The 24465-nt window shown below is 37.1% G+C and overlaps 1 protein-coding gene across 1 annotated transcript in view; it reads right to left on the reverse strand.

Moving 5' to 3' along the window:
- Window positions 1–1848: 1848 nt before the first annotated feature.
- LOC129265636 (inaD-like protein) overlaps window positions 1849–24465 on the reverse strand; it is a 42390-nt gene continuing 19773 nt past the window's right edge. The window contains exons 3-8 of the mRNA XM_054903609.2: window positions 23009–23146; window positions 18561–18770; window positions 18059–18259; window positions 16683–16838; window positions 12925–13065; window positions 1849–3140 (exon numbers count right to left, since the gene is read on the reverse strand). Of these exons, the coding sequence (XP_054759584.2) occupies window positions 3060–3140; window positions 12925–13065; window positions 16683–16838; window positions 18059–18259; window positions 18561–18770; window positions 23009–23146 (927 nt within the window). The 3' untranslated portion in view covers window positions 1849–3059. The remainder of the gene's footprint in view (window positions 3141–12924; window positions 13066–16682; window positions 16839–18058; window positions 18260–18560; window positions 18771–23008; window positions 23147–24465) is intronic.

Here is a 24465-nt window from a genome sequence, read left to right on the forward strand (position 1 = left end):
TCATCATGACCTTTTGTCCTTGAACTTGTTTTATACACATGACATGATAAGTCCCCACAACTGATGATATTTTGATGAAAATTGATAGTTTTGTTGATTTTGGTGGAACAAGGGTGGAAAAATAAAAATAAAGAAATAAAAAAGAAAATTCGTACAAAATTAATATTTGATCTGTCGATTGACAGATCACCTAAAAAACATCCTACATGTATTAACTAGGTTTATTATGGATAAGTCCAAAGGGTTTAAAATTCTAATAAACACATACAACATGTATCCTTAGTATTTTGTCTAGAAATAACTAACAGCATCTCCAAATTGTATACTTGTGTATACTTGTGTATACTGTGGAAATACATAGTATACTCAAGTCACAATATATAGAATGAACACTATTATTTATAAGTAACAACCGTTCCATGAACCATGCAGCTCTCTTTCATCGCCGAGTTGAATAGAGTGTCTTTTTTATTTCACAGAATGTAAAATGTCGCAACATTGCAGGAATAATATACGCTATTTGTGATGTACAACGCCTCTGAAGTAAGGATTAAAATACAAACAATAATCCATATTTTCCTTTGCCAATGTATGAAATAAAGAATTATTGACAGCGAAAAGCAAAATCCCTCAAACATGTATCTAATCTGAAGTAGCAATGCACATGTAGCCAGTAAGCCTTACTCGTATTGCACCTGCCTTCACCAATACCTCAGTCACATTTCCTCTACGGCTACTGTACGGCGAGTCGAAAACAGCCATTTTATTTTATCTTATTCAGACCACCCATATGTTGCTGGTATAAAAAACGTTAAATCTGCCGTTTTCAACTCACTGTACCACGGGGGAAATGTGACTGAGGTAGAAGTGCAATGCATTGAATCATAATTTCTAATTGTGACGTCACATAACCGTGCAATGGTACATTATAGACGGTATGTGTGCAACGGTACAAATGTTTGACATTCAGTGTCCCATTTGCTCATGTACAACAAGCTAAGTAGGCGTTGTACAATATTATTAGTGATATGAATGTGAATGTTTAACAAGTGGAACACCCCTGGCAGTCTCGCCTGCATTACGCAATCCGATACAGCAGCAGTGCTGCCTTTGAAAACAGCTAATTTTATGTCCATTGACCAAAAATGACCTCTGACCATGTCCATGTGACCTAAGACATGTGCAAAACAATCATTCATACACTTGATTGCCCTTATGCTGTTATGTCGATGTTTCGTGAGCTAGATCCATGAACTTTCTAAGTTATGATGCCAATTCAACACATACTCCCAACATGGCCAGAGTTCATTGACCTTTAAATGACCTTTGATCTTGGCCATGTTCCTGAAACTCGCACAGAATGTTCAAGGATACTTGATTGCTCTTATGTCCAAGTTTCATGAACTAGATCCATAAAATTTCAGAGTAATGATGACAATTCCTTAACCCTATCTCGGCCGGGGTATTTTGGGAGTTCATATGGCTGGGGGGGGGGGGGCCCTCCCAGGCCCCCCATTGAGATCTCGGCCGTTGGCCCCGCGATCGCGCCGAAAATTGGCACACAGGTTGTCTGGGACATAATCTACAAAATTGTATAGTAATTTATTTCATGCAAATTGCTATTAAGTGATTACGCTAATTTATGCATAATTAGTATACAAAATCATACTTTTCCCTCAAAGCTCCAAATGTTCTAATTTTTTGGTTTGGAAACTCTTTATTGTGTTCTTAGCAAGTGTACATGAAAAAAATTGCGATATCAGATCAATTTCTTATGTATTATATTGTTTTTTACAATTTCTTATGTATTTCTTTGTTTTTTTGACCTTTTGTTTTTCATTGTTTTTTCAATGAAATTTGTTGGGGACTCTTCTGAGATCATAAACAGCATAAAATAAATACATTTGGACCAGCAAAACTAAAAATAATCATACATTTATGATTTTTGGTTGAAAACACAATTTGTATTGACTTTATACACGAAATCACGTTTTTGAGCAATTTTTGGTCTGACATGCACTTACATAATGTTGCGTAATTTCGGAACCGCATACCTGGGTGACACAAAACTGGTCTCAAAAGTTGTGCAAGACTTGAAAGTAAAAAGTCAGCGAGCGGCGCAGTCAAAAGATTTCGCATGGCAAAAATATTGCGCGATTCGTTTAGGGGGGGCCTCCGAGGCCCCCCCCCCCCCCCGGCCTGGATAGGGTTAAATACCCCCAACATGGCCAAAGTTCATTGACCCTAAGTGACCTTATGACCTTGGTCATGTGACCTGAAACTAGCACATGATATTGAGGGATACATGGTTGCTCTTATGTCCAAGTTTAATGAACTAGATCCATAAACTTTTAAAGTTACAATTCCTTAAATAACCCCAACATGGCCAAATTTTGTTGACCCTATTTGATCTTTGACCTTGATCATGTGACCTGAAACTTAGGCATGATGTTCAGTAATACTTGATTACCCGTATATCCAAGTTTCATGAACTAGGTCAAAATACTTTCAAAGTTATGATAACATTTCAAAAACTTAACCTTGGTTAAGATTTCAATGTTGACAACGTCGCCGCCGCCATCGGAAAAGCGGCGCCTTTAGTCTCGCTCTGAACTGAAAATCCTTGAAGCTCCCATAATTTGACTTTTTTACTATTAACAATAAGTGAGGTGCCAATCCTGTCCAATCATCTCTTTTCCTAATTCACTATTTTTACAAATATTTAGGCATAACTTGATGAAGAATGTAATATGCAACAACTTAATGAATGTTCACTGTGCCCATGTCTTATAATATTTTCAGACAGTTCACAAACCAATGTTGTAAATTAATTTCAGTTCAACAGTGTTCTCCCTGAAAAATCAAGCAATTGACACAATACCTCATAAACGATTGAACCCATTAAAACAATAAAAGCGGGTCACCTTATGCTTCATAATTTGAAAAAAAAGTATCGTTTTACTTGTTTATATCACAAATAAATAAAAAATGAGGAAAACAAAATTTTGTTTAAAGTCCAGTGAGATGGATAGATATGTTATGATTTCAGTTTGTTCTCTTTACAAATTAGTGTTCATACTTACTGGTCTTTTATCTTTTCTTGCCTGTTGGACATCTCTCTTCATCTGAACTTTGCCGGACTAAAGAGTAAAAGACAAAATAATAAATCACCATGAGGTGCTATTCACTTGACGACTGTCAATAGGTTAATAAAATATTAATTGTGAAAGTACTATCAATACAAAATGTGAACAATTGATAGGGAAGACTTTGAATTTCAACTTTATCAGCAATAGCTTGTTTTCATTATATAAGGGCTATTTCATAAAGCTGCTTGGAGATCTTTTCTGGTGCTACATGTAAAAGAGATACTTCAAATGTCCTGTTTTAACACTACAGTGAGTCAGAAAAAAAACCTTTACACTTTTATCATGACCCTTTACTCACAAGGGGAGATGGGTTATCATTTTTATATTTTTGGGATTTAGATAGAGTATTTTATCCCACTTCTTTTAATACCAAATTTGTAATACTTTGTATATGGTTGACTAAACACGAGGGAATTACGTTGACTAGTTGAAAACCCATTTGCGCCAACTTCAAACAATGTCTTGCCTGATTTTGAGCTGTAACACTATGACTGCAGATCTTTTTTATGATAATTTTTTTTCCAAATCAGGCAAGGCATTATTGAATCTATTTGAAACAAGGCAAAAGCGATTTTGTGTCTCGCCCACTTATGAAAATAACCAGAAATATCGTGATTTGCGAGGGCACGCAACAGAATTGTATCAAAACTTCATTGTGAAATGACTGGGATGGAATAACACTTGTCATAAGTCTTGCACGTAAACTTTAATGTTGACCTGAAAATGACCTATCACTTTACCATGTGACCTCCGACTGCAGCATAACATGCAGGTCGCCTAAGTACATATACCATCCAAGTTTGGTTGAAAAGTGACTTACGGTTGCGGAATTACGTGTCATAAGAGAGTCTTGGATTTAAACTTTAACGTTGACCTGAAAATGACCTTTGACCTTACCATGTGACCTCCGACTGCACCATAACATGCAGGTCCCCCAATTACATCTACCATCTAAGTTTGGTTGGAAAGTGACTTACGGTTGCGGAGTAAAGTGTCATAAGAGAGTCTTGCATGTAAGCTTTAATGTTGACCTGAAAATGACCTTTGACCTTACCATGTGACCTCTGACTGCAGCATAACATGCAGGTCCCCCAAGTCCATCTACCATCCAAGTTTGGTTGAAAAGTGACTTACGGTTGCGGAGGTACATGTATGTGTCATAAGGTTTGTGACGGACGGACGACAGACGACAGACATTTGGATCCCTAAGTCTCACCTTCACCTCTGGTGGGCGAGACAAAACCAACAGACGGGGAAACTTGGCTAAAACTCGAGCTAATCGGCTTATTAGGAGGATTTATTTTACAAATATCAGAGTATGAAGCTTGTTTCATGATACAGTATTTTAGGCAGTCAAGCATGATGAAAAGAACAATATGATCACAGTTCAGTCATCAATTCACTAGACACTTCCCAAATCCCTCATACACCGTATGTACTTTTGTGTACACATTTCTAACCTTGTTCCACATTTTATTCCATTAGCTAGTCATTAGTAATCTTTGTGATGAAATACAAAGAAATATCGACTGCATGATATTGCTCCGTTATTCTTTCTCTGAATAAATTAAAAATCTTAAAAATAACCACGCTGTTGGGAGAGTATGTGGGTTTGAACTGTGCTTGTACAAAACCCAGTAACACAATACCACTGCGTGACGTTACATGAACGGGCCCTTTCTCCGTGAGTGAAATTGCGTTTCCAGCTCTCAGATTTGGGTGGCGTTTCATTGGTTAAATTCGGTATTTTCTTTTTGTTTTGTTACCTGGATGGAGTTACATGTAGATGGTATTCTAGGGGTGAAATATTTGTATTGATGTGAAAATCTCAGTTTTTGTAATCGTCTTCTTATGTCTATTGTATTATCTTCTGCGCATACAATTTGTGTAATATTTTTGTCTAATAACGAACGCTTCTTTTATAAACTCATGTCCTTATTGACGGAGACCATGATAGGATCACAATAGATAAATATGAAGAGAATGTTATTCAGATGACAGTGACATTCACATGCGAGTGAATTCATTAACTAACCAATAAATGTCCAGCTCTCATAGGTCAATGACATGGTACCACAATCATAAACACTATTGACTCGACCGTAAACACAATCTCAATTCAGAAGGCAAATCAAAGACTTTTTTTCATTCGCCAACTCAAAAAGCTTCATTTGGACATTGGCAAATCGGGATGGGGGGCGCATTACGTCACAGCTCATCTTTATCTAGTCAAACCAACTAACGAAAGCTAGATCCGCCACTGTTGGATAGGTTGATCTTGTTCCTGTTTTACAAGTCTATTATCCAGTCAGTTGTAATGTTCAATGTAATAACAAAGAGAAGCTTGAACATCCACAGAAAATTTCCCAGAAAATAATCGGTCATGAATTACCCAATCGAAGCTCTGTACAATGACAGATTACTTGCTAAGTCCAGGCTATCTTAAAGGACAAGTCCACCCCAACAAAAAGTTTATTCGAATAAAAAGAGAAAAATCCAACAAGCATAACACTGAAAATTTCATTAAAATCGGACGTAAATTAAGAAAGTCATGACATTTTAAAGTTTCGCTTCATTTCACAAAACAGTTATATGCACATCCTGGTCAGTATGCAAATGAGGGAACTGATGACATCACTCACTCACTATTTCTCATTGTCCTGTGAAACAAAGTTTTATTTCTCCCTGAACATGATGAATTACCATTGCTTAACATTTTATGGTTCATTCAAGTTGGTCCTCATTGTCAAATCTGCAAAAATTGAAATAATTATATATATTGGATTTTATTGCAATAAAAACTATCAAAATACAATCACAAGCAGTCAAAGACTGAAATGAGTGAATGTTTACATGTACAAATAGAAATATAACAAAATATAAAGTAAACATTATAAATAACAAGTGGAATGCCTCTGGCGGTCTCACCTGCATCACGCGATTCAATATAGCAGCAGTGCTGACTTTGAAACCTACTATAACTCGCACAAGATGTTCAGTGATACTTGGTTACTCTTATGTCCACGTTTTATGAACTAGACCAATACACTTACAGAGATATGATGGTAATTCAACAGATACCCCCATTCGGCCAAAGTTCATTGACCTTTGACCTTGGTCATGTGACCTGAAATGCGCACAGGATGATCAATGATACTTGATTACTCTTATGTCCAAGTTTAATGAACTAGACCAATATACTTTCAAAGTTATGATGGTAATTCAACAAATACCCCCAATTTGGCCAAAGTTCATTGACCCTAAATGACCTTTGACCTTGGTCATGTGACGCGAAACTCATGCAGGATGTTCAGTAATACTTGATTAACCTTATGGCCAAGTTTCATGAACTAGGTCCATATACTTTCTAAGTTATGCTGTCATTTCAAAAACTTAACCTTAGGTTAAGATTTGATGTTGGCGCCGCCGCCGTCGCCGCTGCCGTCGGAAAAGCGGCGCCTATAGTCTCACACTGCTATGCAGGTGAGACAGAAATTAAATACAATACAAATTCATACAGATGAAAAAGAAATGTATCATAAGTAAATACCAAAGGCCATAACATAATTACTACAAAGTGTCACCAATGAAGAATAGGGGGAATGAAAGATTAGGAAGAGGAGAGGAAAAAGATGAGAAAAGGGAAAGAAATAGGGATAAGACAAAAGAGAAGGGAAAGCAAGAGGTGGAAATTGAAAAGAGAATAAGAGGCAACCTTAAGAATAAAAAACTCATTATACAATACAAGACATTTAACAATGGTCACTAACATGTAAATAAAGTAGTAATTGAATCGAATCGAGCACAAAAAAGGGAAAAGTAGAGCTGAGGAAATATACTCCCAAAAGAAGTCCAAGCACTGTGTTGATATTGCACATGAGGAGATTAATTGCAAACCATCTAAATTCAAAACCTGAAACAGTACAACAACAAATAATTCCTGAAGAAAGATAGGAGAGAAAAGGCAGAAAAAGAAGAAAGAAGCAGTTAAAGAAAAACAAAGGGGAGTGAGAGAGGGAAAAAGAGAAAGGAAGGAGAAGAGGGGAGAAAGGAGAGAGAGGAAAGAGAAAGGGGAAGAAGCAAGGAGGGGCAGAGAATTCCAAGAGAGGAGAGAGAAAAGAAGGGGAGAGAGGGGAGAGGGAAAAAAGAAAAAAGGAAAGAGAAAGAGAGGGAGGAAAGGGGAGAGACAGGAAGAAGAGGGGAGAGAGGAGAGAGAGGAAAAAGAAAGGGGGAGAAGCAAGGAGGAGGGGCAGAGAATTCCAAGAGAGGAGAGAGAAAAGAAAGAATAACAGAAGACAGAAGGGAAAAGAATAGAAAAAAGACAAATGAGGAGAGAGAAAATGGAAAAGTACTGTTCATCAACAAAAGATACAAGTTAGAAAGGAAATCAAATCAAACAAGCTTCAAATCATTGATTATCTTTACTGCTTGAGGTAGGAATGAATTTTGGTACCTAGAAGTACGGCAAGGTATGCAGCAAAGAGGGTCAGAATTCCTCAACTGACGGAAATTTGGCAAGGCGTCTCTACGTTATGGAAGCATGCATACATACCTTGATTGTACAAAAGATCTGACAAACATTGTAAGTAATTGTAAGCATCTATCAGCAAGGCTTGGGATGTCCAAACACTCAAGGGCATGAAGATAATCAATATACATGTACAGTAGTTACCATAACATAACATTATACGACAGGCCCTCCTATGTACACGTTCAATCTTATCTGATTGCTGGGCAGTTATGGAGGATGACCAAACTGGTGAGGCATAATCGACCAGTGGCCTAATATACATGCTATAAATAGCAACCAAATCATTCATTGGGACACTGCATCTCTTAAGTACACAAAGAATATACAATCGTTTTGATGCTTGTTTGATGACATAAGCTACATGTATATTCCATTTCATGTCGGATTGTAAGTAGACACCAAGTAGCTTAACAGACTCAATGGACTGAAGAACATCATCCCCAATACTGATCTCCGGCATGGGAGTAGGTTTTCTTAAAAAGGATATATGCATTATTTTACATTTCTCTGGTTTTGGGGTCATTTGCATATCAGAAGAACATTTGGAAATCAAAGATATATGTTCCTGTAGGGTAGAGGGTTGTGATTTGTATCTGATTTCAGCAATACTCAAATCATCCACATATTTCTATCTTAGGGGAGTAGACGTAGCAACGTCATTGATCATGATCAAGAAAATAATGGGTCCGAGCTTTGTCCCTTGCGGGACGCCACAGGTAGTTCTTGCTAAATTACTATGAATAGACCCAACTCGAACACTTTGAGATTATTACTTAGATAGCTACATAGCAATACAATAAGGTTAGGATTAATGCCAAGGTCAATCAGTTTCTCAATTAATACATTGTGATTTATATGGTCAAACGCCTTAGCATAATCGATAGTACATAAAGTGGCAACATGACCAGGTTTATTAGTACCTTTGAGGATTGAATCAATCAAGCTTATCAGATAGTGGGAGGTTGATGATCCTTTAATATTACCAAACTGTTGCTTATCTATCTTATTACTGATATCCTGATACAACCACTTGGTTAAGAATGACTCAAAAACCTTAGCAAAGGTGGGGGTAAGAGATATGGGTCTTAAAAGATCAACAGAGTTACAGGGGAAAGTCTTGGGAATAGGGACAATGTCAGAGTTCTTAACAATCAGGGAAGATGCCAGACTCCAGACTACTATTGAAGATCATGGCCAATGGTTCAGCTAATTCCTAGGCAAATTCCGTAATGAGTCTGACAGGTACATCATCATGATGACAGAATTTAGAAGCATTGAGATTGCGCAATTCTTGATGAACCTGATAGGCTTCCACTCTAGGGGGTGGTTGTGATGCAGGTAAGAAAGACTGTAGAGTACAGATGTCAAGCGGAGGTAGTTGACTACAAATACAAGCAAAATGGTCATTAATAAGATTAGCTTGATCGATAGGGCGCATTTCACAACCAAGAAGGGATGTAGCTCTTTTATTCATTCCAGTGATGCTACGAATTTGCTGATGCCAACTTTTGCGGTTGGATTTCCGTAAAATCATGACTTTCTGAGAATAGAAGTGATCCTTTTGCACTTGTACCTCACGTTTGACTCGATTGCGAAGATTCCTATAGTGTGCCATCCTATTTGATTTGAAAGCACACTGCCTTTCATTAATTAGCGATAAGATGCGTTTAGTGATCCACGGCTTATCCTGAGATCTGCGTTTGACATTAACTAATGGGAAGTGTAGATGGAACATCCGAGAAAGAGAATCCTGGAAATTAGAAGCCATATCCTCGACAGTCTGGTGCTCGAGAAGGTGACTCCAGCTAGTAGACGTGATCTCCTCACCAAAAGCACGGATGTTAGACTCCCGGAAAAGTCTGAAGGCAATTTCTATTGAAGACTTCTTGGGTATGATTGTTCGAACTCTCATAATCACTGTTTTGTGATCACTTTTGGAGATTGGATTAATTACTTCAGGAACATAGTAATAATCAGCCATATCCATAAAGATCTTGTCGAGAATGTTATCACCTCTCGTCGGCAATGTAACTATTTGTTTTAGTAATAGGTCATTGCACAGGGAGGATGTATCTAAGTCATTAAAATCACCAAAAATAATAAAATTACTGATGGGATGTTGTACTCTGAGCTGATCAAAAGAAAAAATCAATTTGTTTAATATACGTTGTTCAAAATCACGCCCAGGTTGGGGGGGGGGGCAGTACACAGCAGCCACAAAAATTATACGTTTTAGTGGCACAATCAGCTTCAACCATAAAATCTCAAAATCATCTTCATGAAGATTATCAATCCGCTCAGTCTGAATGTCAGAACGAACATAAGCCGCCACACCTCCACCAACACGGCCAATGCGGTCATTACGGAACAAGTCATAGCCAGGTATACTGAGTGAACTTGATAGAATGTTATCCTGAAGCCAGGTTTCAGTAATAACAGCAATATCACATTTATTGACAGATAATGTGCCAAGTAAATCCTCAAATTTGTTTTTCATTGAGCGCAAATTAGAAAGTAAGATTGAGGGTAAAGGAATACAGTAAGATTCTGATCTAGAGATTTGCCTCAAATTCTAATAGGTAGGTTTACTTCTAAAGTTATGAGGTAAGCATTGATGGCTAGTAGTAACACATACTTGTATTCTGCATTGAACTTTCCGTCCACCTCTGCATCCACGTTTCTTTAAAATACCACCTTCTTTACAAGTTCTAATGGTTTCTGGAGAGAGGTGAGATTTCAGATTCCGTAGTCTATAAAGTTCGGCTCGGGTGTACGCAATTCTCTGTGAATATATGGAGCTGGAATGCAATAGCGAAGTCACGGGGTCCGGCCCCAGCACCGATGGTGCAATCAACAATGTGTGTACGTACATTGCTACTATGTACAGCCAACGCAGCAGTGCAGAAAACAGGAGAAATAAGCTATTCAAGTTCCAATAACTGTGCATGGCTAAGATCCTAATTTGTGCTCAGTTCAATCACAGGTTTGACAAAAACACTCACAGATGAAGATAGAAACAATATAACAGTCAATAAGCGAGTAAAAGGCAAAAATCAAATCATAACATCAGAGTTAATAAATTAGCTACCTGGCTTCTGCAGAGCGCCCTCAATAATAATGTATAATTCGAACAATAAAAAACAAAAGAAATAGTGAGTGAGGGACATCATCGATTCTCTCATTTGCATGTGATTAAATTATGCATTTAACTATTTTGTTAAAAATAAGCGAAATTTCAAAATGTCATAACTTTCTTATTTTACATCCGATTTTGATGAATTTTCCAGCGTTATGCTCGTTTGATTTGTCTCTATTTATTCAAATCAAGATTTTGTGGCGGTGGACTTGACCTTTAAAAGAGACAACTCATCCTCTACACTGCTTTTATAACTTCAATAGGTCTGGAGTCTGCCTCTGTGTCTCCCGTACTAACAGAGCAATTTCTAGGCAATGATTCCTCCCCAATTCTCAATGTGTGTTTAATAGACAGTTACCAGATAGGCTGGGGGACCGGGGCGGGGGCGGGGGCAGGGGGGGAGCAGGAATACTCGCGTGTATATCGCATACAGGGATATGCCGCTCCAGTGGGTCGTTTTTTGCAAAAATATTCTTAGACATGGGTCTTGCTATTGCAAGAAATCCTTAGACAAGGGTCCTATTTTTCAACTGAATAATCCTTAGACAAGAGTCCTATTTTTCAACTAAATAATCCTTAGACATGGGTCCGTTTCTGAAAAAAAAAACATATACTAGTACTTATAAGAATTCCCAGGAAAAGCCACAGAAATGTCTGTGCTAGTGGCCACCGAAAGGTTTAGTGCAAATACAAAAGGAAAAGTTAGTGTAAACCCCCATTGGAAATAGGCACGATCGCTGAAGTGAGAATCAAGCATTCTGATTGGTCAACTTGCATCGCACTGCTGTTCATTGTAATATATCTCTTACGTCAACTTGCGTCGCACTGCTGTACATTGCAATATATCTCTTACGTCAACTTGCGTTGCACTGCTGTACATTGCAATATATCTCTTACGTCAACTTGCGTTGCACTGCTGTACATTGCAATATATCTCTTACGTCAACTTGCGTTGCACTGCTGTACATTGTAATAGATCTCTTACGTCAACTTGCGTTGCACTGCTGTACATTGCAATATATCTCTTACGTCAACTTGCGTTGCACTGCTGTACATTGCAATATATCTCTTCCGTCAACTTGCGTTGCACTGCTGTACATTGCCATATATCTCTTATGATTACCCGAAGATTTACCACGGATTGGCGGCGTGCGGTGATACGCACTCTGTTCACTTTTCTTGGGATGTGAGTTCGAATCCAAGTATATTTACATGTAATTTTTTGGGGTAGGGATCTATTTTTTTTCTGGAAATGGGTCTATATTTTAAAGAAAATCCTTAGGCATGGGTCTGTATTGTGAGAAAAATCCTTAGACATGGGTACCTATCCACGGTCAAATGACCCTTAGAAATGGGTAAGGGTTTCAAGCCCCGAGCCTCACATCCCATCCAATCATAATCAAAATACCCCCTCCCGGGCTGGGAGAAGGGGGGCACTTTTCTTACCATGAAGAATGGTATTGTAGCTCCTATTTTTTAATACCTTTTCCCACTAAATATCTATTTACCTCACTTACTCATTTGATCCCTAGCCTTAGTACAGACCTATTCTTTATTTTGGCTGGAGATGGAATAACATACCCATAAATACTTAGATAATTGAATAATGAATAAATTGCTATATTTGCAATTGTATATATTCTATTTAAAGATAACGTAAACTGCATTTGTGTTTGTAATCCCAATGGTATTGTAAGTTTATTTCACTCATTTCTATATGTATATCTATTTGTAATTTCGTAAACCCGAAGTGGAAGAAATTACCTTCAAAGGACAATGAATATATTCTATTCAATTCAACCTATGATCTTCACACCCCAAAATTGTTCAGTTCATTGTCACTCCAATATGGATACATGATCAAAATCCCTAAAACGGTTCTTGAGTTATCGCGAATACAAACAGAATGACCCAGAAACATAATGCATACGGCACCACCTATGGTGGGCGGAGGAAGAAAAAGAACTCACTGTTTTAATTCCTTGTACAATGGATAGCCCAGGTAAAAGTAATAATAACAAAGCGCCTCGGAATAGATTATTTCTAGATAGATGACACAATATAAATGTCTATCCTTATTATTATCATTACAAAGAAATTATACTTACCTTTGCTAAATTTCTCTTGACTTTAAGGCGTACCATCCCTGTGGTGGTTTTGAGAATGTTGTAGACCTCATCCCGTGTCTTTCCTTCTAAATTGATATCATTGATCTGAGATACAATATCACCACTGTCAAGTCGACCGTCCTGAAAAATGAAATTTAACAAGCTGTATTAATCCTAAAAGGACTGGAGGCTATGATGGCCCCCCTCGACGCTTTGCCCGATATTTCCCAAATGCACAAAGATAGTGCCGCAAAATTTTAGGACTTTTTCCTTTGAAGTCTCCCACAACTTTTGAGACCAAATTCGCGACATACGTGACTTTTTACGAGACAATGTCGTGCCAAAAATGGCTCAATTTTATACTTTGTGTACAAAGACTATGAGAGATCAAATTCATTAAAGGGTGATAATTTTTTTCGTTATAATTGGTCTGCTTTAATTTAGGGTTTATTTCAGTTGCTGAATGGTCTGTAATAATTTCCATTGAAAAAACAATGAAAAACAAAAGATACATAAAGAAAAAAAATTTGCTTTCGCAATTTTTCTTTATTATGGAAACCTTTAAATTAGATCAAAAAGATGACGTCTGAGAAAAAAAAAATTTGAAGTGAAATTGGATGTTAAATTTGCAAATGTTTTTCAGGAATATATTTGCATATTTTATTCATAATAAATAACAAGTGTCGCTAGGGCGAGCACATACGCCCGCCTATAACGTGGAAAATCTAGTTACTGGTCAAGCAACTGAAGTGATAGGTAGCGACTTGACCTTTGACCTTTTGACCTAGAAATCAATAGGCTTCCTGGGATCCATGCTAGTATCATACACATCAAATAATGAGCCTTGGTTAAGTTAAACTGAAGTTATCGCATTTACAAGGACTTCAGAAGGGTAAGATGAAAAAATGTCACTGTGACCTGGACCTTTGACCTTTTGACCTAAAAATCAAAAAGGCTTCCTGGGATCCATGCTAGTATCATACACACCAAATTATATGAGCCTTGGTTAAGTTAAACTGAAGTTATCAAGTTTACAAGGACTTGAGAAGGGTAAAATGAAAGCATGTCACTGTGACCTTGACCTCAGACCTTTTGACCTCAAAATCAATAGACTTCCTGGGATCCATGCTAGTATCATACACACCAAATTATATGAGCCTAGGTTGAGTCAAACTGAAGTTATCGCGTTCACAAGGAAAAGTTAACGGACGGACACCGAGCGTGATACCACAATACGTCCCATCTAGGACCTAGACATGCATATACATGTAAATAATAATTTTCAGAAAGAATATGTGTGCCAAATTTTGGCGCGATCACCCGAACGGCGCCCGAGATCAGAAGGAGGGCCTTCATGCCCCCCCCCCCCCCCATCCTCAATACATCTCAAATAGCCCAGTCCTGTTAGGGTTAACTGAATGAATGTTGCATACCTCATTTCTGGGTTTACCTTCTCAATTAATATCATTGATCTGCGCTACAATATCAATTCAATATATACAAATCTTGCTAAAAACATGTAATTGGGAGCCCCTGAAAGCTAAAAAAAAAAACTTGTGGGGGCACCACCATGATACAATTAATTACAAATAAATATAACACATACAGAAAAAGTAAACAACAAATAACAACATTGAAATACAGTGCAAAGACACTGGACTAATGCAAACAAACAAATAAAAAAATTTTATTAACCATATCAGACATCTGAGCAGGGCAACTTTGATACATTGTTGCCTGCTTAAGACTGGGCTCGAATGGCCGGTCAATAAATTTCCAATCGTTTATCCACGGGCCCAATTTATTGCCCGCTCAGGAAAGTCAACGAGAAAATGCGTGGAAAATGTAGCGGGCAATAAAGCAGAGCTAACATCTGGGTATTCTACGCGTTATTGTACGTGTCCTTGAACCGCGCAGTGCTGTATGTCACGATGGTAATCAAGTTGAGACAACGCTGGATACTGCGTCCCAAGGCCAGGGACGCGTCATTTCAATTACGTCACAATGGTAGTTCAGAGGCCCAGTCTGCTCAACATGACAAACTAGATTCTCATTCTTAAACTTTACAATATCTAAATTTTAACAATTTTTGCTCTAGATGTCTGATTTGGTTAATAATAGCAATATTGACTGGCCTGGGGGCGAAAGGACATATATCGCCCCCACTAAATTGATATCACCCTCGTCTACAACTCGGGCGATATAAATCTAGTTTGGGCGATATATGTCGTATCGCCCCGAGGCCAGTCAATATTGCTTTAATAATTATAAATTCATAGTGTTCTATTCACAGTGTGCTATTTAATACCTAATTTGGCAAGATTTTCATATTGAAAGAATTTGAGCCCAGGCTATGAAAGGCCAATAGCCTCTGATGGCTCCCCCATATTCTTTGTATTTATATTATGTCATATGTTGTATATTGATTGTATTTATATGTTTTTATGAGAACTGGAAATAAATAAAATGAATGAAATGTCCAAGTAAAACAAAATTCAGTTTGCGGAGTACACCAGGGGCGGTATTCTGAAAACCGTGCTAGCACATATACCGAGTTAGCTTACACGATTGGTATTCTGAAAATCATGTTAGCATGAAAAACATGTGGCCTAAGTGGTAGCACCGCAAATGACCATGAAATACGCAGTGCGCAACCCCTATACGCGGTGTTAGGTGGAAGATAACAAAAATTTGGTATTCTGAAAATGGTGTTGGCTAAAAAAAAATTCACAGATAACACGAAAAATTTAACACTGCGTTAAGGAGAGGTTAAGTTGGGGAAGGCAATGGCTGCACTTCTTCTAGCTGACACAAACGTAAAAAATACAGGCATATAGCTATCGTCTGGCACCCAGGGTTTGGCAGAACTTCCTCTAATTTTCTTTCATTTTTCCAGCTTTAGTTTCCTACTATACCTTTCTCTCTACTAACAATGATTAAACAACAATTTCTTCCTATAATCTTCCTGTAAAAATACCCTTTATATGCATCTTCAACTTGGATTATTTAAAAATCGTTGTTTATATATGCTCATGAATTATTTATTTGGTTACTTTTTACCATATCGTTAAAAAAAAAGCTCTATGTTGGATAATACTTCTAAGTCAAGTTTAATGATTCTTAGAGTGTTTTTCATGCTTTAAATTTTGATTCGCATGTTAAATAGATATGCCCCCCCCCCCAATATTTTCATGGGGTGATCGCCCCCTCCACAATCGATCGAGGCCTCTGTCACCAGTTATAATCTCGTACCTATGCTGTCTGAAATAATCCATTCTTAATTGCCACAATCACCCCTCCCCACGTCTCTATCTAGCTCTAATTTTTCTGTATGCGCTGACAATCAGTGATGCCACAATGCAGGATTCGTGTCACCACACGCGCACTCATTTCTTTCCCTTAAAAATCCTGCCCGATCTTTGGTGAACCTCATGAAGCTCTACCAGATGGAAGCAAAAATATCAAAATCGGTCAATAAATAAAGCATTTTTTGTGAATTTTTAAAAATGTGCATAAATTAGCATATTTAATGAGTTTCAAAATTCTGTGTAGAAGTTTTGAATCCCCCACCTAGTGCTATCATATAAAGCAAACAGAATTAAAATCGGACTTGAAATGACGAAGAAGAAGCATTTTGAAATTGTGGACAGACTACGGACGCCACGGCATAAGCTCATCAGGCCCTTCGGGCCGGATGAGCTAAAAACTAAATAGGGTTGAACAAAGTTTGGGCTGTTACTGAATGACTCTAAGCTAACCTGTTCTGCTGCTCCTCCAGGTACAATGGTCTTTACAACCACTCCAATACCATGTGATCCTACTAGACCAAAACCTAGACCACGACCAGTATTCTGAAGCTCAATGTTGATGAATTCATAGTTAGACTGATCCCTACCTGATGCAGATGGATTGGACTATTAAGAGACAGAACCAAAAGGTTACATTAAAAAATGTTTCAATTAAATATAATAAGGCAGAGCATACAGAAAACTGCTGAGATTTGTCACTGTTTATTATTTAGTCAGTTTACAGTAAAGTGCTGAGATTTGTCAGTATTTATTATTCAGTCAGTTTTTGATAATCATACACCTCCTTCAATACAAATCACAACAGCTATAAATGTTTACACCATAAAGAATATAATTGTGTATGAAAGTTTGCAATGATACACATTCGTGGTGGCACAAATGATATTCTATAAAAAGTTACCTCTGTAATAATGCTATTTTGGCAAATTAGTATTCTGAAAGTATAATCATTATAAAATGTGTCCTGATTGAACTTTCATGTCATCTCACACTTTCACCCTGACAAATCATGGTCCAGAAAGAAAAAAGGCAAGATGGTGTTTCAACTTTGGCGTACGTTGATGAAGCAATTGCACTGCTCAGGATATTTTTATTCTAATCTCCATGGGAGTATACAAAGAAGAAATGGATGTTTCATAAGAATTTTACCTCTGTCTAGAGAAATAAGGGCAAGATTATGAGATGAAATGATTCATGCACAACAAATACAACTACAATCTCTCCTCTCATCATAACTATGAGCAAAGCTTTTGCCTTTATTATAATAACCTGAAAGTTAGACTATTTGTTTAGAATGTATTCGTTTCATGGGCACTCTGTCTAGAATGGTGGCGTATTATTTATAGCTGACAGGCGATATAAAACTCATTAGCATTTGTCTATTCTTCTATATTGAATTTGAATGCACTGAAAACAGATCTTTTGATCGTTTCAATGTCATATTGATTGAGGTTATGTGGTTATGTTCATTTCTGCTTGTAACTGCAAGACACATTGTGCTTTCAACAAAATCCTTTTATATGTCAATCTCATTTTGCATGCCTTTCCCCTACTGAGTGCTCCCATTGGTTGAAGCCTCAGGATGTTAATTCTAACAAGTTTTCCAACTGTATATTATGTTTGTGATAGTAGTGGTTTGATGATTTCAACACAAATATTAATGCTTCTCATAATACAGATATGATAGCATTTTAAAGGTTTAAATACAGTAACTCATTTACTTATCAATGCAATTATAATGCATGATAGCCAGTACCTGTAAAAAAATTCATTATACCACCCCTTAGAGGATTTTAATCCCTGCTCTAAGTTAATGAGACACCTACTACAGTGCGTTTGGGTTCAGCCATCTTTTCTCCTATGCTGCCTGCTTCTGAGAATGGTGAAGATGAGTTGCTCCTTTGTTCAAGAAGCTGCTGCTGCCTTGCTGCTATGTCAGGAGGTGATGTTGACTGGTTGGTAAAGGTCAAAGGTGAAGCGGTATCACTCCTTTGACCCTGCTGCTTAGGACCTGATGATGGCAAATTCTAATAAAAGGTTTCAACAAGGGGGAAATTAAAAAAAACAAATAACTCCATTCATGTAAACAAGTAGAATGTCTCTGGCATCTCACTGGTATTATGCAAAGTTACAATAGTAACTTTTATACAACGGGGCCCAGCAGTGCTAACTTTGAAAGAAGTATGTGTAATTTTTTCTCTGAACCAATCAATAGAAAAAAAAGGAGCAAACTCTCTAATCATTCAATTAACAAGAATCTTCTATTAAAGGAGCAGGAATTTCTCCTCCCCTAGAATAACATTGTGAATGGTAAATGTGACTTCCTACCTGATGTGAGAGAGAAGGCTGTGATCTCCCCTGCAATCTTTGTTGAGAAGCTGGCGATGGAGATGAGTTAGCACTTCTATTGGTGTTGGTTTGGGTTGGCGATTGGTGAGATAATGATGATGTTGAAGATGTTGAGGAACAGGTACTCAAAGGTGGACTAGTGACAGTAGATCCAGTACTACTGGCTAGTTTCTTGTCTGCCTCTATTTCCTGTTGATTGAAAAGGACAATTCCAAAAAAAATAATACATCTAGACTGAGGTGAGTTAGTTGAATGATACTCAATTATTAATATTTTTAAAACCATTCACGGCCAGTCATAATTTTGCATAGGTCAAAATAATTGTCAGGTCATGTGTGCATGCACAACCAATCATTAAAGGGATGGTCCAGGCTGGAGATATTTCTATCTCAATAAATAGAGAAAAATTCACAAAGCAAAATGCTGAAAATTTGATCAAAATCGGATAACAAACAACAAAGTTATTGAATTTTAAAGATTTGCAATATTCCGGTGAAACAGTTCTACGAGGCATGTCTTTATGAATATTCATTAGGTGGGCTGATGATGTCATATCCCCACTTGTCCTTTTGTATTTTGTTACATGAAATTAGGTTTATTCAAAAATTTTCTACCAAGAACTAAAATAATTGATTGAAAACTGTTTAAGTGCATTAGTTATTTATTGCCGCAACTTATTTCATCATAATGGAGAAACATCAATTACACATGTATGAAAAAATGAAACATTTATGATTTCATGTAATAACATAAGAAAAGGGAAAGTGGAAATGTGACATCATCAGCCAACCTAATGAATATTCATGACGATGTGCATAAATGTTTTCACAAAATATTGATAAACTTTAATTCATTAACTTTGCTATTTGTTATCCGATTTTGATGAAATTTTCAGCATTTTGCTCTGTGAATTTAACTCTATTTATTTAGATATAAATATTTTCAGCCCGGACCATCCCTTTATGGTGCCAGGTGCCCTAAACACTTTTTTGTAAGGATTTTATTTTTTGTCTTCTGAACTAGTTTCATGTGTGTACTTCATCATGCAACTTGTTTTATTTCAACATTCCAACTCAAAACGTATAATCAAATAATCTGAAAACAGCCCACGGAGTTTTATTATGTAAAACACATGGGACTTTAAAATAAGTGTCATAATTAGTATTATAGCCATTGCTTTATCATTTAATTGCACAAAATGAGGTTTTTCCCCATGAAAAATGTAATAACTTCAGTTCTAATCATTGGATTTGCATGAAATTTTTAGGAAATCTGTATCTTGAAAAGAGTAAAAAAAAATAAATAATGATAGTTTTTGTGCATGATAGCCCCACAGGTGGAGTAGTGTATAAAATGCTTTCCTGAATTTCCAACTATCTGATCTCTTGTTAAATCCATTATTTCTATATACTCTGCATATTTCTTAAAGCCATCATTAATTCATTATAAAGAATCCATCAAAATTACAAATAATACATAAAAACATATGTAACCACCAGTGTTGTGGAATTATAAGCAAACTACATTAAACAAAAGTGTCCCTAAGGCGAGCACATATTACGCTCCCCTGTAACATGGAAAATGGAGTTACTGGTCAAGCAAGAAAAGTGGAAGGTGGTGACTTCACCTTTGACCTTCTGACCTCAAAATCAATATAATTCCTGGGATCTATGCTAGTATCATACACACCAAATTATATGAGCCTAGGTTAAAGGGGAATCCAGCCTTGGCCATAAAATGTTGTGTTGGGAAGGAGAAAAATAAATTAAACAGATTGGTGAAAGTTTTAAAGAAATCGGTCAAGCAATAAGAAAGTTATAGCTGCTTTAAAATTGAGATCACTAATACTATGTACATTTCAAATTGGCAACTGGGTAAGTAAATTATGACAAGGGGCAAGGGGCAAGGACAACTTTCCCATAGGCCATGTACTTTATTATCAGGGATATGTGGTTTTCTCCTAAGTACCCATTCCCCTGGGGCAGTAATCTAAATATAACCCAGGTAGTATATTGTTTTATGTCCTCATGAAAGAAAAATATAATTTTTAAAATAAAACATTTGGGAAAAATGACATTTTAGCCATAATATGTATTGGAGTACATGGAAGAGTAGTCCTTGCCTTACATCACTATGCCATCCCATATGCGGCCAATTTGAAGTCTCCATGGGTATAGTGATTACCAATATTTACAACTTTTAAAAATGTATAACTTTCTTGTTGTTTGTCCAATATTATTCAAACTTTCACCTATCAACTTGTCTGATTTTTCTTTTCCTTATACAAAGTTTTTATTTGGGTTTTTATTTGGGTTGGATTCCCCTTTAAGTTAAACTTAAGCCATCCTGTTAAAAAGGACTTCAGAAGGTAAGTTAAAAATATGTCACTGTGATCTTGACCTTGGACCTTTTGACCTTGAAATCAATAGGCTTCCAATAGGCATGCTAGTATCATACTCACCAAATTATATGAGCCTAGGTTAACCCTATCTAGGCCGGGGGGTGGGGGGCCTCAGAGGCCCCCCCCCCCCTCAACGATTCGCGCAATATCTTTGCCACATGAAATTTTTGACCGCGTCGCTCGCTGACTTTTTACTTTCAAGTCTTGCGCAACTTTTGAGACCAACCCAGGTACGTGATTTCAAAATTACTCAACATTATGTAAGTGCATGTCAGACCAAAAATTGCTCAAAAACGTGATTTTGTGTACAAAGTCAATGCAAATTGTGTTTTCAACCAAAAATCATAAATGTATTATTTTTAGTGTTGCTGGTCTAAATGTACATTTTTCATGCTTTTTATGATCTCAGAAGAGTCCCCAACAAATTTCATTAAAAAAACAAAGAAAAACAAAAGGTCAACAACAAAAAAATACATAAGAAATTGCAAAAAACAATATAATACATAAGAAAATGATTTGATATCGCAAATTTGTTCATGTGCACTTGCTAAGAACACCACAAAGAGTTTCTATACCAAAAATTAGAACATTTGGAGCTTTATTTTAATAGGGAGTTAAAGGAAAAAGTATGATTTTGCATACTAATTATTCATAAATTAGCATAATCACTCAATAGCAATTCCCATGAAATAAATTACTATACAATTTTGTAGATTATGTCCCAGACAACCCGTGTGCCAATTTTCGGCATGATCGCGCAGTTGACGGCCGATATCTCAAGGGGGGCCTGGGAGGCCCCCCCCCCCCCCCAGCCATATGAACTCCCCGAATACCCCGGCCTAGATAGGGTTAAGTTAAACCAAGAGTGTCGCTAAGGGAGCACATAATATGCCCACCTGTAACACAGAAAATGGAGATTGGTCAAGCAAGAAAAGTGGAAAGTGGCGACTTCACCTTTGACCTTCTGAGCTCAAAATCAATAGAATTCCTGGGATCCAAAAAATTATATGAGCCTAGCTTAAGTTAAACTGAAGTTATCGCATTTACAAGGACTGCAGAAGGGTAAGATGAAAACATGTCATTGTGACCTTGACCTTTGGACCTCAAAATCGATAAGCTTTCTGGGATCCATGCTTATATCATACACACTTAAAATTATATGAGCCTAGGTTAAGTTAAACTGAAGTTATTGCGTTTACAAGGACTGCAGAAGGGTAAGATGAAAACATGTCAGTGTCACCTTGACCTATGGACCTCAAAATCTATAGGCTTTCTGAGATCCATGCTAGTATCATACACACTAAATTATATGAGCCTAGGTTAAGTTAAACTGAAGTTATCGCGTTTACAAGGACTGCAGAAGGGTAAGATGAAAACTTGTCAGTGTGACCTTGACCTTTGGACCTCAAAATCGATAGGCTTTCTGAGATCCATGATAGCATCATAAAGACCAAATTATATCAGCCTAGGTTAAGTTGAACTGAAGTTATTGCATTGACAAGGACTGCAGAAGGGTAAGATGAAAACTTGTCACTGGATCCTGACATTTGACCTTTTGACCTCAAAATCGATAGGCTTCCTGGGATCCATGCCAGTATTATACACACCAAATCATATGAGCTTAGGTTAAGTTAAACTGAAGTTATCGCGTTTACAAGGAAAAGTTAACGGACGGACGGACAGACAGACAGACAGACGGACGGACACCGAGCATGATAATAAATACGTCCCGTAGGATGAGCGTATAAAAATCATGATTTTTAAGTCTTGATTTTGAATGACCATATTTTGCTTATGCGTAAAGCATACATGCTACAAAGCAATTATTTGTGTAGATCAGCTCATAAGCTTTCCAAAAATATATGGTTTGTTGGGGTACAGGTACTTAGTAAGAATATTGTGCTTCATTATACCCCTGTAGTTGTTTCCGCATGGTAATAGGACACCTAGCACCTTCAGTCAGGAACTTAGGATCCATTTATCATCTTCTTGTTGGTGTTTTTATTGTTGTTGTTAATAATAATACCTGGTGACGTCGAGCTCTCTCTTCATTTTTCTTCTTGATGTCATCAATCTTTTGGTTGAGAACGTCTTCTTGTTCTTCCTTACTCAGTATATCAAGGAGGGTAAAGTTATCAACAAGATCAGTCAGTTGTTTGGTCAACTATGAGAGACAAGGGAGAGAAGATAATAATCCATTTAAATTATAACATTTACACGCTAATTTACAAATGGATATTCTCAAAGTGCACAATAGGACTGAATAAAATACACCAAGTTAGAGAAGATGCTCATGGCACAGTAAAGTAAAGAAAGAAAATGGAAACATATTAGAGAGAGGTAAGAGTACGGTGAAAATCACCAACACAGATAAAAAAAACATTTGGGCATATATCAATTAACATGACAGATTGCTATGCTTGTTATGCTTGTTAATCCCTATGATCAGCAAATGCTTTTTCTACCACAAAGAATTTAAATGAAAACACATTGGTGATAATTGTTTTTGTTTACAGCTAACATGAGTGGATTTACATCTAACATACTAGGGGGCAGTTTTATAAAGTTGTTTGTAAGTTAAGAGTGATTTTAAGAACAACTGGTGAACGTTTCTTAGCCCGTAGGGGCCACTTCCATTGACGAGTGGATAACATGCGCGACCATGGGCCTCGAAAAACACCCTAAACACGTATTTTCCATATTCTGAAAATGCACCCTTTAAGTATTGGCGTGTGAAACCCTACCTTAACAAGTATTGTAAACAAAACGATACTATTTGCAAGTATTTCCTGAATTGAACCCCTAAACAAGTACAGCGATATTTCAATTGTTATGTCACGGACGTCGGTTTTACCTTTACCTACATCATTGGGTTTAGTACAGCCCGAACTCCCACACCTCTCGCAAATCGTACTCTAACACGTAGTGTTGAATCTTGGGGCAAAAAGTACATCCTTTATAAAACATGTAGTCTTAATTTTTCATACCCTCGCAAATTTGACCCTAAACACATACAATGTAGCCTTCCTAGTGAAAATAGATACCTTTTTTTCATTATTTTAGTGTTTTTGACACCCCTAAATATTACGTTACGTACATAACGTGCCCTATCTTGAAAAAGACATCCTTTTTACGTGTTTTGGGGGTCACACATGGTATCCACTCGTCAATGCAAGTGCCCCCCCCCCCCCCCCCGGGTTTCTCAGGCACTAAACCATCGCCAATGAACATTTTGGTGTATACCATTTACCACAAGAAAGGATCACCAGTCGTTCTTAATTTCACTCTTTAATAATTATAAGAACAGCTTTATGAACCACCCACCAGAGCACATTGAGTTCTATCGTATGATATGTATTTGCGTGGAGCTACTTGACAACTTTGACATGCAAAAAAACACAGAACATTTAGGAAAGGAAAGGCTGGTGCTTTGCATACATGAGTGCTACGTGGGCTGAAATGGCAAATGTTTTTACATTCAAG

Source organism: Lytechinus pictus, chromosome 7 (genome assembly GCF_037042905.1).
Source record: "Lytechinus pictus isolate F3 Inbred chromosome 7, Lp3.0, whole genome shotgun sequence".
Classification (NCBI taxonomy): Eukaryota; Metazoa; Echinodermata; class Echinoidea; order Temnopleuroida; family Toxopneustidae; genus Lytechinus; species Lytechinus pictus.